The following is a 16,359-nucleotide window of genomic DNA, read 5'->3' as shown; positions in this document are numbered from 1 at the left end:
GGTAAGCAATGTGTTGAGGCAAACACAGTGAAACATTAAAATTAAATAGAATATTAAACATACTGGAGGAGGAAAAGATCACTCTGATCTTCTGTCTGATTCAAACATATGCAACCAGGCTGGAGTCAGGATCATCCAGGTTCCCAGGGCTGTCTTTCCCATCAAGACATCCCCTGATGGTGGCCAGTCACAAATTCTGTCAGCTTTGTGTGGAAAGCTTAAATGCTGAGCCAGCAGGTGGAAGCTGAGGTTAGGCTGCTGGCTTGGTGTTTTGCATTTTTCAGCTACTGACAGACTTTAACCTGGTGAGTCAGAAGAGAGTGACAGCAGTCCTATTCCCAGTGTTTCTTCCCTAAATAACACTGCTTGGTGAATTTAAGTTTACTTCATGAGTAGCTTTTGGGTTAACTAAAAAAAAAAAAAAAAATACCACAACAAAAAAACCCAAACCAACCAACCAACCAACATTTTTTGGCCATTTGCTAATGATTCAGATCTTCCCTTTTCCAGACTCTCCTTATACTGAGCACTGTGCCTAATTAGACTCAGCACCAGAGAGACAGTAACTGCATTTTTTCTCCTTGGATAAGAGGTCTGGAAACACTACTGCTCTGACATCTTGGGTTGTCAAAATATATATGTTGCCATCCTATGGTTTGCTGTCCCTTGTGCTTGAGTTAGTACAGTATTATGGTATGTCTTGAATTGTGCCTCTCAGTCTGACATTTCAGCACTCTGTAATCAAGCTCAAGAGGCAACAAAACGTGGCCACAGCCTCTCTCACTGGCACCCTCACCTCCTGTGCAGTCCTGGCTTCAGTTGTCCCTTTCCTGGAGAGACTCTGACAGATGGAGCTGCTGCTGGGCCGTGGGCTGCTGCCAAGGGGACTTCTTCCCACATCAGTGGCATCCATATCCATACCTGTCACTGTCGGGATGTTCCTTCAAACCTGGGAAGCTCCTGGGCAGTCTCCCGGGAAGCCAGCCCAAGACTGTGTCTGCACAGGTTGATTTCCTGCCATATCCACTGTAGAAAGTAGATGAGTGTATGACAGTAAAGATACTTAAAGGCACACAACAATTAATAAAATTATGTTATTATTTAATAATTGAGAAAATTCATTCTCGTGGTGGATACCTGTAATTTTACATAGGCAGTGTTATTTCCCACTTGTAAATTCTGGGTTAAGAAAAGCACATTGGTTTTGGACTCTGCTAGGAAGTGGTGATTCCAAGTGATAAGTGAAATAAATACCATTTTTTGTTTGTAGACCATATTACATTTAGACATGTATTAATATTAAACACCATATGTATACTTGCACTCTGAGACGCTGATGACTTCAATGAGTAACTTACGACAAATAAACTCTCAGAATAATGAGGATTTTAATTCTATGAAAAGTTAATTACTCATAAAAAAAGGACAAACAATAGCATCAGAAAACCCTTAGCTGGATTGAGATGTTGCAGATATTGCACATGCATGTATCCTAAAATATAATCATACCCTACCTATGTGATTTTTTTTTTTTTTTAATCTATTAACTTCCTTAGGGGATTTGAAGATAATTCGTATTACTGACATATGTTTCAGTGGTTATACATTTTGATTATGATTCTTGGTTAAGATTTCATGCTAGCAGTATTAAACCCCCCCAAAAGTGTGTTCTTATATGCAACTTCATTTCAAACTACGAAGGAATATATTAAGCATCCTAAAAACTAGGAATTTCTTTTTAGAAAAATTAATGTAATCTCTTTACACTTGCTTCATCACACCATTCATTATACTTCATGGATAATCTGCCTTCATTATGGTATATTTGTTTAAATCTTTCTCAGTTTCCTGAATGAAAGGTATAATGATGGTGTTAGCAATTCAGATTTTAAGAAGTAATTGTTTTAAACTCAAAGTAAATATTTTATTGCATTTTATAGCTGTTTGATGGATAATATATAAATAACCAAGATATTTAGCTATTAATCCACATGAACTATATTACTAAATTTCTATGCGGAGCTAGAAGCCAATCTGACAAGTAAAATAAGAGACAAATGTAAAATCAGGGAGGTAAAAACAAAGGTTATAAAGAATTAGTAAAATAAACTTTATAAGCTTTTAAGAATGCAGATGCTTGAACTTTTTATGGAAAAATCTTTGGCTATAAAACAACTAGGTTTTTTATGAATTCAGGATACTTAATGACATTTTATGTGCTACTTGCTTGCTATGTCTTGTTGGCTAAATACCATTACTAGTGTAGTGAAATAAGCCCAGGGTTAAGACTTCTTAGCTTTTATCCTGACTCTAAGGTTGGCATACACTATTTGGTCTTTGGCTGGTTTTATCTCTCAATCTGTTTTGATTTATGGATGAATGAAAGGTAGGACTTGAGAGCTGGTTATGAAGAGTAAGTATTACTTGCTGTACATACTACTTTCATAAACCAGGATTTTCTATATGTTGTGTGTCCTGGAATTCTGGATGTCAGAAATAAAACATCAGATCTTCAGATGAAGGAAGTAGTTATTCAGGAGTTGAAGGTAATATTTCTTTGGGCAAAACAGATTTTTAACTCTAATTACAAGGGTAAAAAAACTCAGGTAATTCAAATCCTTGGAAAGGTAACATATTTTTCTTCTTTGCTTCTTTCTTTTCTGGCAGCTTCTGCTGAGGAATAATCTTCTATCTGACCTGACATTTTCTTCCTTATTTGAACTGCTATTCTTAATCTCAGCATTTCTGTCTTTAAACAAAGAAATGGTTGCCTACAAGTAGATAGAAATTCATGAAAAAGGCTTTGATCATTAATTATTTATAAGCTTCTCTTGTGATTTGTTTTTTTGTTAGTGTTTTGTTTTAATTGGAAACTTTCAACTTGTTTTGCTTATTGCTGACATGTGATAAGGAAAACTGAAAAGGTTCCCATCCTGTTTGACAAGAATATATTACGAAATTTAAGAGTACATTAATTTTCTAAGAGTTTCTACAGGACCCACAACATGAAATTTTTCTGTATTTATACTGAAGAAAATTAGCTTTCATGAGTCTTGGTTTTCTTCAGCAATGTAAAGGCATTTAAAACAGCATTTCCAGCTTTTGTGGTGGATCATTATTTTGTGAAACAGCTTTCAAAATGAGTGAGACAAAGACAAAACAGGTTAGAAGAGACTTTTCAGGCAATTTGCACAGGATTTACTGAAATATGGAAAGTGTTCTCAGATTTGCCATCAATTTGCAGTTTCCAGCTTAGATTTTTCACTACCTGTGTTTGCCTCATCTTCTTTGCTTGGACTTGTTCTCTAAATATCCTTGGTCACACGATTCCTGCTGTTCAGTGTGGCACATTAGCTCTTCAGGCCCCTTTATGGTAGGTGATAGAAAGAAGGAGAATGAAGAGCTAAGACCTCTCAGTGACGATTGCTGGGTGACTGATAAAGTGCTGAAGAAAACATTCACTCTTTAAAAGAGAATGTGACCAGAAAGCAAAATTGAGAAAAGCAAGCCTCAGGACACCATAATCATAGAATCATAGAATAGCTAGGGTTGGAAAGGACCTTAAGATCACCTAGTTCTGTGTGTGCACCCTTCACTCTGTCTCTGGACTGAAACTCACAATGAGCTGCCAATAGCTTGTGAATGCTAACTTGTCAAATAGGACGGATGTGTCTTTGAACATGCGAGGACTTGTGCAGTGATTATACTGGTGTAAGCATTTTTATGTTGGCTCAACTGTATCACTGCTAGGGTTATTTGTACGATTTCCATCAGAAGCTTTATATATATACAAAGTCTTAGTGTCATTAGGAGCTGGCCAGTATTGTCTAAACAGGGAAATGAGGGAAATCCATCTGTCCTATCTTGTACACATTACAAGTGTTTTCTCTCATCCTTAAATATCTTTTAGTAGAAAATATCTTCATGAGGTGTGAATAAGCACACTTATAAAAATGTAGTAGAAATAGAAATTATGATATGTAGTGAACAGAACTGAAACCAAGCATAGTCTCATATGAAAATCAGTGTGAGTATGTAACAGTAATACTGGCAATCATAATACTGATGTGCTTTTTGGTAAGTTTCATTTACTCAGGTGATGTCGGTTGCACGATTACTTTTGCTTATATTCAACAAGAACATGTAGCTACCTGATACACAATTAAGCATCTGTTGAATTAACTTTGTGAAATGTGACCCAATTAATGAAGTGGTAGTGTGTCGTCACGCTTTTGTCAATTCTGTTATAAAACATGAAGAAGGAAACATTTTAATTAACATTTAAGAGTAGTTTAGTTTTTTGTTAGCAGAAGACTTTAATCTTGGCCATGTAAGTAACATATTCTGTGACAATTAATGAACAACAAGGATTAGTTGTTTATAATTCTTTTAAGCATAAAACTGAGTCATATCATTCTGGACCAATTTTCTCTGGGTTGGTTATTTTTCATACTTTTCTGTTCCTGAGTGAAAGAACAGCTGCAGATTCAAGTTTTAAAACTGCAACACCCCTGTCATGGTATTCACAAACACTATTTCACAAAACAAATACATTTTCCCTCATATTTTTTCTTTCACATTTTAACCTGAGCAGGCAGCTTTCAATACAGTCTGTTGATCATGAGCATTGAAATATAAGTTAAAAATAATGAAAGCTCTACAGAAAAAAAACCATCATATTCTGAATATTGTGCAAAGTATTTTATTGGTGTGTTTATTTGAAGGAGTTCCACTTCCTCCTGTCCTTTTGTTGTTGAACACGGAAAGATTTTGACAGATATGAGATACATTATACAAAGAGTATACTGACTTGAATAATTCAGAATTTCCAAAGGGAATGACATGTAGAAAAGTAGAGACTGCTGTCCCATCCTTAGCTATGTTGCCTTGTGCAAGAGAGCAAAGAGCCATAGTGCTTCCTTCTTGCTTCCTTCAATTAATATTTGGAGCTGGCTGTCACTGCTCAGCACTTGCACTTTGAGGTATCCCTTGCTGGAGGTACAAAAGAGCACAAAGACTATTTGTGTCTCCCTCTCAACACCCCTGTATGGATGATATATACTTCTGCTGTATAAAAATATGTTTTATTTCCCTCAATTACTATTTTTTACCACTGTAACTACTTTAAGATATCAAATATCTTTATTGCTTTTCTTGACTTTAATAAGCATTGGTATGTGCTCTATGAACTGTCCTTTCCCATTTGTAAGGGATGAGACATTGATCATGTGGTTCCTAGGTACTAAATGCTTTTTTTCCCACACTCTTAAGTTTCAAAGTCCAAATAACTCTTGCTCTTAAGTTCAGTCTGTCATGAAAGTTTGTTTCTCCAAGTAGCTCTACAAAGCTCTATTCCTATAAGGGCTAGCTCTTGGCACCCAGGCTGGCTAGCTGTAGGCTACCTTATCTATACTGCACTACAATGCAGTTACCATAGAATCATAGAATGGTTTGGGTTGGAAAGGACCTTAAGATCATCAAGTTCCAGCCCCCCTGCCATGGGCAGGGACACCTCACACCAAACCATGTCACCCAAGGCTCTGTCCAACCTGGCCTTGAACACTGCCAGGGACAGAGCATTCACAGCTTCCTTGGGCAACCTGTTCCAGTGCCTCACCAGCTTCACAGTACAGATCTTCTTCCTTATATCAAATCTACACTTCCCCTGTTTAAGTTTTAACTTGTTACCCCTTGTCCTACCACTACAGTTGGTAATGAAGAGTCCCTCCCCAGGATCCTTATAGTCCCCGGTCAGCTACTGGAAGGCTGCTATGAGGTCTCCACGCAGCCTTCTCTTCTCCAGGCTGAACAACCCCAGCTTTTTCAGCTTGTCTTCATACAGGAGGTGCTCCAACCCCTGACCATCATAGGCACATTCTCAATGTTGCTTCAACTGTAATGGAAGCCATGTAAGAATTTATAAATTTTGAAAAGGAATAATGTTGTATGTCACATGAAGCAATCACAAGAAAAGTTTCTCAATTGCAGGACTTCAAGCATACCACAGATTCTCTTTGTGTATGCGTCCGCACATATTATGTGTGTCTAGTCCCGGTAAGTATTCCATACAGAAATGTTTTTGGAGCAATTGCCCTTTTCTCTTCTTTGTCCATCAGAGCTATCAGATTTTGGCCTGTTGCTGTAATGTTGTGGCTAGACCAATACCAAGGTGCATGTCCTCTCAGTTTGGTTATAAGTAGATGCTGTGGACAATCTGGCATCTAATGTGCAAAGTGTATGTTGGTATGCATTCAGGTGTTTGTCTCCTCTCTAGGTTGTGATGTGTTAGAACTACATGTGATAGCTGACATGCTACAAATACAGATGGAAGTGAATTGGTCCATTTTTTTGCAGTAACGATTTTAGCTTTTAGATGACTTCTGGGAAGATTTTATTGTTTAAGACTGTGAAGCATTTATGCTTTTAATTATTTCACTGAGGATTTTTCGCCTGTGACATTTACTTCTAAGAGTATGTATGTGAACGTGCTTTGTGAAACTTGCTACAGACCAGGGGATTGCGATTTTATTCCAAACTGGTTTTAGGGCCCCACAGATGGATGATGCTCGTGTGAAAAACAAATCAGGTTTCAGAACCACAGACTCCATCTTTTCACAGGGGTACAGCAAATGCCTAGCTATCTCTGCCCCCTCTACAATTCTGCATAAACAATTTTAACATAATATGTGCGGTTTATATAAGGAAAAGTTTTGCCTCCTGTAAATTCTCAGATTAGGATTAATCAGCCTGTAGATTTTACTAAAATGGAGGTAGCTGCTCCATTCAACAGAGCTGAATGAGCACGATCACTTTAAGCAAGAAAGGAGAAAAGGTTAATATGGAACTGTTTGGTGAAATAGTCTTTTCAAATTTGTCATCTACTTCAAGATCATCAGCTACCAAAATCAGTGTCACAAATAGGGTCATGAGCTCAAAATTTAAGTCTAAATTGGGTTGTGATTGCCCAGACACAGAGGCGTGAACAGAAATCTTTTGGCTCTGCTGAGACAGCTCATCAAACAAAACTTTAGCTGATAGGCCTGTGATTTATAAAGCTCTGTTCAAAATACAAAACTTTTAGTGTAGAAGTGATACTTTATTAACTTCTTGCACCCGAACAAAAATTAATTGATGCCAGATGTTTTCAGAGGGTGTAACAAAGAGTCAGCTATATAGCTATATATAGTTTCAGCTATAGTGGCAAAGGCAGCAGCCAAACCAATTAAGTTCCTATATCTGCATTACTCTACTCCATTAGGTACAGGAAGGCCACCTATGTGACAATAGTCCTAAAATAGCAGATGAGAGTAACAGTAAGATTTTAGCTCAAGTGCACATTGGTTTTAATTATATAACATAGTACGTTTTGCAGTCAGGGTAGTAATGAGTTGCTAATTCCTAATCAGCATAAAAGATTAGGTTCCCAGCATATGTATTAAAAGAGCATGTCTACTCTGTACTGACTGGAGCCTGCCACTATGACTCCCCTGGGAAATACTTCACTAAGAAAGATGTCCCAGTGGTTTAAATGAGAGCAGAAAGTCTGATTTAGCTATGTCTTTTCTCCCAGCAAAATGTCCTGCATGGTGTGAGCCTGTAAGTAGGTATGTGATCTTTAAGCTGGAGATGTCTGTGCCCAATAACACAATTCCCTGAGTACGTAAATGAGTTCTCAGAAATACTTTGCATTTCTTCAAAGAAAATATTTATTTTAATGATATCAGCTGTCTGGCGTTCTGCTTTAATAACTCATGCAGTTTTCTTGACATACTGTCAAAAAAGAAGGCAAAATCTGTTGAATAATTGAGAATATGTGAACTGCTATAAACAATTGCTCTTGTTTGTTTCTCTGCAGAAAGAAAGGAAGTGAAGGTGGGAGAGTATAATGCTGTGGCTGACACACTGGAAATAATCAACAACAGCATCAGGTTCCAAGGTAGGAGGGAAAACTGGAAAGACGTACAGAGTTGTCATGGGTAGCTGTATGTAGTTTATAAGACTGTGTGCTGTGTAAAGAATTGGTTTAGGATTTTTAATATCAAAAAATATGACACTGTATAAAGTGAAAGGGAACTGAGCTGTGCTTTAAAAAAAATAGGAGAATTCTGAACAGAAAATTGCAACATTTTAATATTGTATACTTGTTTTTCATTCCAATGACTAGGACAAATTCAAATTTATATGTGGATACAAATGCTTTTCTTCATCTACACCAATGAATAATGCTCTGATTTCATCCCCATTTCCCAGTCTCCCAGTTCATCACACCTGAGGGTTGCTCTGGTGTGCTGTGTTTGCACAAACAAGAAGAAGGTGTCTGTTTTTCTCTGGGAAGTGTTTGTTAAGCAGTTAGAAAACAGGTTTCCAAATACCAAAGATAGCTTTAAGATGGCCTGTGTGAAAGAGGACCAGAGGTTGTTGAGCCCAGAAGCATTCTCACGGTCCCTGGCAGGCTTATGGGATGTGCTGTTTTACCTTCTTACTATTTCTTATCCCACGTTGCTCCAAAGTTACTGTGAGGACTTACTCTGCTCTCATAGCAGTTAAAGCACAGGCATAAACACGACCTTTTGAAACTATGATCATGTCAGCCAGACCTCAGCTGAAATTATTTTTAAAGGTCTTTCCTGTTGAATATAGGCATATACATTATTTTTAAAGTTAATAATTAAGATTTAATCTGAAGTTCTGCTGTGGTGCAATTTAGTAACAGAAAGAAAAATCAGCTTTGTGAGATCTGTGTGGTTGCCCCTGGCAGTAATGGATAAGTATCAAGCTTCTGTACCCTGTACTCTGCTACACTTGCTTCCAGTGTCCTAACACCCAGGGTCCACATGAACATGACTGGAGTTTCACAGAAGTGATCTTATCTGTGACTGCTTGTCCATCTGCCCTGAAAATGCATGCTCTGTGGTGGGAAAGGGAAAAGGGGGAAATCTCAGGTACTTTAATATCAGATCAGTAACTGACTTGAATGCCACTTCATTGTGATCACCTAAAAGGAATATTTTTGCAGAAAATGTTGGGTGTAAAGACCAAAGTATGACACGTTTCCATTACCTGAATTGTTTCAGCTTATCTTATATGGATAAACCCACTTTATTGTGTAAATCTTTGAATGCTCTTCTAGGTGAAAACCAGAAGAGCAGACATAAAATTTAGTGCTGGCAGGTGCTAGTCAGGTATGTACAACTCTGTGATCATTTGGTCAACAGAGCTCTTTCTGCCTGTGGACCCATTTTGTGATAAGAAGCTTCTTGGCCCTGGGTGATCATTCTTGCAGCTCCATGGAAGTCTGATGTGAAAGAATAGGCTATGAGTTGTAGGGTACACAAATTTCCTTCTGAAGGAAGACAGTGATGCAAAAGGCCTTTTGCCATTCCCCTGTACCAAGGAAAAAAATAGTAAGCAGATAAAATGGAGTGTGGGAACTAGGGGATGCAGAGCTTTATTGCAATCATCAGAAAGTAATTCTCATTAAACTGAGAAGCCTTTAATTAGTGGGACCAGACTGTCAATCAAGAACATGGCTTTAAACATAGTTTCTAACTTGAGACATCCAAGTCCACATCTGCAGGGATTTGCAAACTGGGTCTGTCCCTATAAAACCTTTGCTATCCATTTTTCTATATTATTTTACTCTGTAAAGTCCTAAGGGCACCAGCAGCCTTGCCTCCCCCTGTCCTAGGCCTTCCACTACCCTGGCCACAGCTCAGGACCCTATATCAGCCCCCCAGGTCTGTCAGTTCCTGTCCCAGTGATGCCACCCCAAGGCTTGCCTACAGCTGTGGTAGGTATCTAGACAGGCTGTTTGGATTTGCCCTTGTAATATTGGCACTATGCAGAGAAACAATACTCTCTGTTTTCTACTCAATGCTTTGTCACTTATTTCAGGAAAGCATAACCTCCTAGTAAGCTTTAAAGTCATAGTATGAGTTTTAGTTCTTATTTACACTTTAAAATGGGGATGGCTAGAATATATTTTTATGAGGCTCTGTATCAAGGTATTGATGTCTTTTTTTCCTCCAAAGAAGTTGTTCACCTGCTCCAGAACCACAAACGTTCTTTTAAATCAATGTGACTAACACATGTCTGTCAAAGTCAGTGATTTAGTCAGCTCCTGATATGACTCACAATTGCCAAATCTAGCAGATCACAGTATTGTACTTGAGAGGTAAATTTTCTTAGGGAAATTCTAAATCTGGCTGAGCTTTAGCCTTTTTTCTCACTGTAATTCTAGGACTTGAGCCTCCAAAGGACAAAACAATTATACAGGAGGAGCTACGCAAGATCTCCCTGCCTCTCTACAGCATCCTCTCTGCCCTCACCATCCTAGGAATGATAATGGCCAGTGCTTTCTTGTTCTTTAACATTAAAAACAGAAATCAGAAGTAAGACATTCATGTTACTTGTATCACTACTTCTTTTGTATTTAAATGCCATGTATATAAGGAAAGATGTGGAAAGATGATATTTTAGAACTGTTTAATTGAAATCACCCTGCAATATATTAACATTGAAACAGATTGCCTATGTGTTAAGACAAGTTCTTTTATACTACCTGGAAAGTGGATTTATTTTAATTTATGTTTGACTGTCTGCTAGTCACATTAACCATAACTAATTAATACATCAGTAAAATAGGAGGTCTTTTTACAAAACATTCAAAAACCTGAAGCAGTGCTAGACTTTCTAAAACTGCAAATAGTTTTATAGTGCATGCCTATAGATTTCATAGATTTCTGCAGGAAAGGTTATCTGTTTGCCTGGTTACAAAAATCTCTTCTTTATTCTTTTAATAGCCTAGTAGTAATCTTTTCCTCTTTAATGCACTATCACCTTTTGTCCATAGACTAATAAAGATGTCCAGTCCCTACATGAACAACCTTATTATCCTTGGAGGGATGCTTTCTTATGCATCTATTTTTCTTTTTGGTCTTGATGGATCCTTTGTCTCCGAAAAGACATTTGAGACACTTTGCACAGTAAGTAATTCCATATATTCTAGTTGAAGATAGTCTTGCAGGAAGCTCTGCAAGAAATGCAAATAGAAACGTTCATTAGTTGGACATCTCATTCTGTTTAATCACTGATTCTCTTAGCTCTTCCTTGAGATATTTCTGGGTCCAAATTCTGAAACATGCACAAAGCTGTACTAGTAATATTACTATTATTATTATTGAAAGCTTCAAGTGCATTGGGATTTGGCCTCAGACTAAAAGAATAAATGTAGTTTCTTGGTTTGAAATTTTACATATGAAGATGATTTGTTAAAGGTTGTGTTTGTAGCATGACAACTAGTGGTATCTGTGAAGCCTCTACATTTTCTTTATGGACTCCATATTACTTTAAACTTTGTGACAGCTGGTTGTCTGGGTCTTTTTGGCTGAATCTCCAAAGACTTCTACTATTTCTAGGCTACACTATACACTCACAGAAGCATAGATGCATGTAAAATATATTCTAGTTAAATCCAAACAAGCTATTCTGAAACCAAATTAAACATGTCCACCTAGAAGCTTGTCTTAATAGCATGCTGTAATAAGTAGCTTGGTTTACAGAGGCCATTGCCAAGAAAGGAAAAGAACTTCACTGCAAGGCTATTCCTTCCAAAGCCAATACAAGCATCATTTGAATGTATCAAATATTTTCTCCTCAAAAAATTCTAAGACTATGCTTGGCCTATTGCCTCAGACGTACCCTGAGTAACAAGGATCAAATTCAAGTCTCTAGAAAGCTGCACTTCACAGCACCTTTTCTTAAGGAGTCTGAATTTCTGATGGTGGCATTAGAGAAAGAGAAACTTTACTTCCAGAGAATATTTCAGAGCATGAAAGTTTGATGCCTAAACCTAGGTGGTGCAGACACATCCCAGTATTTCAACTGAAATTCTTCATACTGACTAGAACCGATATAGAAGTGAAGTACCATGTGACTTGTTCGGTTATACCATTTCAAAACACTGGAGAACACTTTAGTGTATGCTAATATGCACTAGAAGATATAGTATAGGTGAACTTATAGGATTTTCTGTGCAAAGTTTTAGCTTCCTTATTTAGGCCTGAAAACAGCTGTATTTTAGACACCTAAGTGTTAGCAGCAAAAGAAAGGAGAAAATACCCAGTCTTCCTACAGCTAGAGCACAAATTCTCTGTAGAGCTAGAAGAAAGAGATGCTCAAAGACTTCAAAAGGGTGATCCTGTTCACCTCTCCCAAACTAGTATAAATCTGTCTGAATACATAGGGAACAATAGGAAGTGGAAGATGCCAGCATCCATTTTTTATCTAGCAATTATGGCCTTTTTTGTGAAACAGTTTCTAATGGAGCAAAAGTGTCATCAGGAAACCAGCTGTTGGCGTCAATCTCCATTCTTTTCTGGCTTTCTCTTGTACAATATAGTGGCAGGAGGTGCAAATTTTAGCTCCTGGTGTATACTCAGTCTTTAGGGTCTTGTATTCAGAGATCCTGACTTCACTGTCAGGATATAGGCCATTGTATGACTATCCTACAACCCTCCTCTTGAAGCAGCCAAGCCCTGTGGAACAGAAGGAAAGAAAGTGGGAACCAAGGGTACTTATCATGGAGCTGTTCTAAGGAACAGGTTTCCAACCAGATTTAGCTACATAAAACTAAATTTATGTCATACTTTAAATGTGAAACAGCTCAGAATTTACTCTGAAAAATGAACCATCATCCTAAATTTTGTGCCTCTGAGCTAGAACATTTCTGCTATCTGATTTTTCTCTGATATGCTTCTCAAAATTTAACTGCTACTCTCATATTCTACATCAAAATTTAAGTGAGGTCTGTCTGATCTTACATATCTCTTCCTTTTTTTTTTTTCTGTTTCTTCAATTTATATCTGGCACATTATGTTAAGTCTGTTTTTCTGTCTGCCAGAGAGGGAAATATCTGAATGGGCGCTCAAGTAAGCTAACTACTTAACTGACCAATAAAGAAAGAAGTAGGGCAGAATACTGTGTTCTTAAAGCCAAAAGCCAAACTTTGATTAAGAAGTATTGTCATATGCCTTAAAGAAGATTTTTTTTTTTTTTCACATAGTGAAATGTTATATTTCACTATGTTAAACAGAGCAGGGCCTGTGAGATTTCTCCCCAGTCTTGGTTTTCTAGGTTTTTCAGCCCAGTACAGAAGCATTTCTGATTGTACTTTCTCGTGCCTGGCTACTGATTTACTTTATGAATCCCAGTTCTGTCAGTGATTAGTATTACACTTATAAACACAAGAAACCCTTCAGAATCAACCTACCAGGGAATTCTATTCTAACTTCCCCCTTATTGAAACAATTCTTGTAAAATTTCTTCCTCCAATTATAATTTTTTCAGTGGGGTAGCTTATGCTTCTCTTAGAAATCATTTATATGGCCACCATTGACTGTGGCAATGCACTTTCCTTGCATCTAGAAAACTCTGAAGTATTGCTGGAGAATTCGTAAATATGGGAGACAAACCCACTTTTTTATTTAGTAACTCTTCTGTCTCTACTCCTTTCTCCCCAGAAACATCCGCCAAGTGCTGGGTGCAACATAAACATTTGGCTTCATATCATGAACATTTGTATTTCCATTTGGGCAACATACTTAGTGGTTTCATAAGGACTACTTACAGATACCAGTTCTTAGAGGATGAGGGCAGCACAAATCTGTCTTGATCATCCATTTCCCTGAAAATGCATTACTTTGATTGCCCATTCTACCCATATTAGAGATTAGTTTAAAATTCCCTTTTTATGCAAGACTGGCTTAGTTTTTAAAAGAACCAGCTACAATGGAGAGTGATCATAAAAAGCAACTGAGCCAAAAACATATAACAACTACATCTCAGGCACAGAGAAGAGTCATGAAAATGAAGGGAGACTTTTTTTTTTGTTGTGTGGAAATAAAAATTTTGATTCAGCTTTTGAAAGCAGAAGCAAAACTAAAAAGCTGTCAGTAGTGTTATCCCCTCTCTAAGCCAAGTAATCACCCTCCTTGTCTTCTATATTTCAAAAGCTATTAGATCTCACCAGTTGCAGTGCAAACACAATAGCAAGCTTATATAATTAGATATATTATATATGGTCTTTGTTTTATTTTTTGATTTTTTTTTACAACACTTATAGAAGGTCCTTAAATACTCCTGAGTCAACCCACAAAACTGTGGAAAAATGGTTTCCAGACTGTAGCTATTACATTGTAAACCTATTGCTTGTACTTCGCCTATAGCACAGAGTTTGTAACATTTTTTGGAGGGTGAAGTGCTTTGCAATATCTAGTCTTTTTGAATTTTCTACACCTACATCTACATGTGGCATATGTTATACACTGTGTCTTGTAGCAATGTGAAAGGCAGATTTTGTCTTTACTGACTTTTCATAGTCTTGTGTCTGCACCACTGAGAGAACAGCTAGGCAAGGTGGAACTCCATGGTCCACATTGCACCTTGTCTTGTGAAACCCTGAACCTGTGCAAGATGAAGACTCCAGGGTAGTGTAAGAGTAGAGAGACATCCTGAAAACAACATCAAAGACTGAGAGACTGCAGTGAGGAGCAGGAAGGAAAAGCCATGAGTGAGAGGTTGTGGAGCAGGTTCCTAGCGATGGGGACAGGCTGCAGGGTGAGCGGGATGCTGGGCAATTTGAACATAGTGGCTGAAAGTAACTCTGAAAGAAAGGACATGCCTTTAATGGTAGAGGAGGCAAAGGGAGAAGATGTATGAACCTCCTATTTATTTATTTATGCCTTGTCTTCCCTTGTCATTTTGAGTTTTCTTTTTATGACCATTCTTGTGGGGACTGACTAAAAGGAAATTGGGCAGTGCCATCTCAAAGCTGGTGCTGTCTTTGTGTACTCTGGGTAATAAGACCCTATGTGACACTTGGAATAAAACCCTGTGTGACCAAACTCCATCTGACCTTGGTATTTGGTTAGCAGTTGAGGATGTGTTCCTTATTTGTACCCTTTATGCTCTTCAGACATCGACATTGGTTTTGGAGGGGTTTTTCCCTCTTTAGACTTTATATTGACCTAATTATTTTCCTGAAATGGTTTAATTTTGGCCAGGAATTAGAAAAACAGCAGATAAGAGTCTCAGCTCCTACTGAACTGAAAAAGGATCTGGACCTCTAATCCATTTCTTTGTTTCTCCAGACCATAGACTTTTTTTGTGTTTTTAGTCTGGACTTTAATTTTGTGTGTATTCTTTAGTTTGTTTCCTTCTTGACTGTTTAGCTGTTAATTTTAATCTCCCTTTTCTGTATAATCGCTTCCATAATTGTCCTTGCTGTCATTCAGTCTGAGACTGATCTCACTCCTATTTAATTCAAAGGCAGTCCTCTTACTGCGTTTAACATGAGCCTGATCAGCTTCTGTTTTAGTAAATGACATTTTTCTTGGGGGAAAAATTAAAAAAGTAGAGACAAAAGTTACAACACTGAATGGATCCTTGAAATAAAATTAATTCACATGCTGAGGCAAATGCACCACAACCTTGCCAGAGATTTATTTAGTAAAATAATGTTTTTAGAAGATTTTGCCTCTCCTTCAGTAGGACAACAGACAGATTTTAAAGCCCCCTTATAGAATCAGGAGCACTTGCAGTATCTTTTACACTACCCATGGATTAATTCTGAAAAATGATCTGAAATATATTAAGAAATCACTACAGGAGATCTCACAGCATGTGAAGTGCTGCTGTACTTAATTTATGTGAAAACAGCAGGATTCAATTCTCTAATGTTATTGCCACTTACATTTTACAAGAACTGTGCCACTGCCACACAAATTCGGAAGAATGAGTTAAAAGTCATAAACACATGTCAAAAACTGTTTGATAAAAATGAGAAAAGTATAATTCAAATGGATGAACTCATACTTTGGTGCCTGCCTGTGCTCACACAGGGGATTTTGCCATGGTTAGTAGAAGCAGGATCAAACCCCTGTGAAAACTTCTTGAGATGACACATTTTTGTTCATCATAATTACCCTTTATGTTCCCAGTTTGCCAAGAAAAATATAAGGCACTTAATTTTCAGCTCATGAGTAGTCCACAGAAATCAACAGAATTGTCTAGTTAAAGATAATTGTGGTCTCAGGGGCCAAATGCACAGCACGGTTTATTCTTGTGTTTGTCACTTTTAAGCATCTAAGTTTAGTACTAAGATGCCACCAAGCCACTCAGCACTAATGTTCAGATGCAGCCTAACCCTGTTGGCACTGCAGCTTCAAACCCAGGGCATGTGCAAAACTAGCTAATTATTGATATTCTCCAAAGGATTCAGTCTGAGTCTCATAAACTGAGCTGGAGAGTGGAATGTGAAGTCCTATGAAAGACAGATTTGACAATTTTTGTTTAAAAGAA

General features: G+C 37.6%; 1 protein-coding gene across 3 annotated transcripts in view; it reads left to right on the top strand.

Moving 5' to 3' along the window:
* Positions 1-16,359, top strand: part of GABBR2 (gamma-aminobutyric acid type B receptor subunit 2) — a 454,845-nt gene that overhangs the window by 289,273 nt on the left and 149,213 nt on the right. For all 3 annotated transcript variants that reach the window (XM_061351451.1, XM_061351452.1, XM_061351453.1), the window contains 3 exons: positions 7,856-7,936; positions 10,241-10,391; positions 10,853-10,985. In XM_061351451.1, coding sequence (XP_061207435.1) covers positions 7,856-7,936; positions 10,241-10,391; positions 10,853-10,985 — 365 coding nt within the window. The remainder of the gene's footprint in view (positions 1-7,855; positions 7,937-10,240; positions 10,392-10,852; positions 10,986-16,359) is intronic.

This window comes from Neopsephotus bourkii, unplaced genomic scaffold (genome assembly GCF_033783945.1).
Source record: "Neopsephotus bourkii isolate Nb327-2 ecotype Australia unplaced genomic scaffold, CSIRO-AGI_Nbou_v1 NB_591, whole genome shotgun sequence".
Classification (NCBI taxonomy): domain Eukaryota; kingdom Metazoa; phylum Chordata; class Aves; order Psittaciformes; family Psittacidae; genus Neopsephotus; species Neopsephotus bourkii.
The sequence above is the reverse complement of the archived record's forward strand: the minus strand, read 5'-3'. Positions and strand labels throughout refer to the sequence as shown.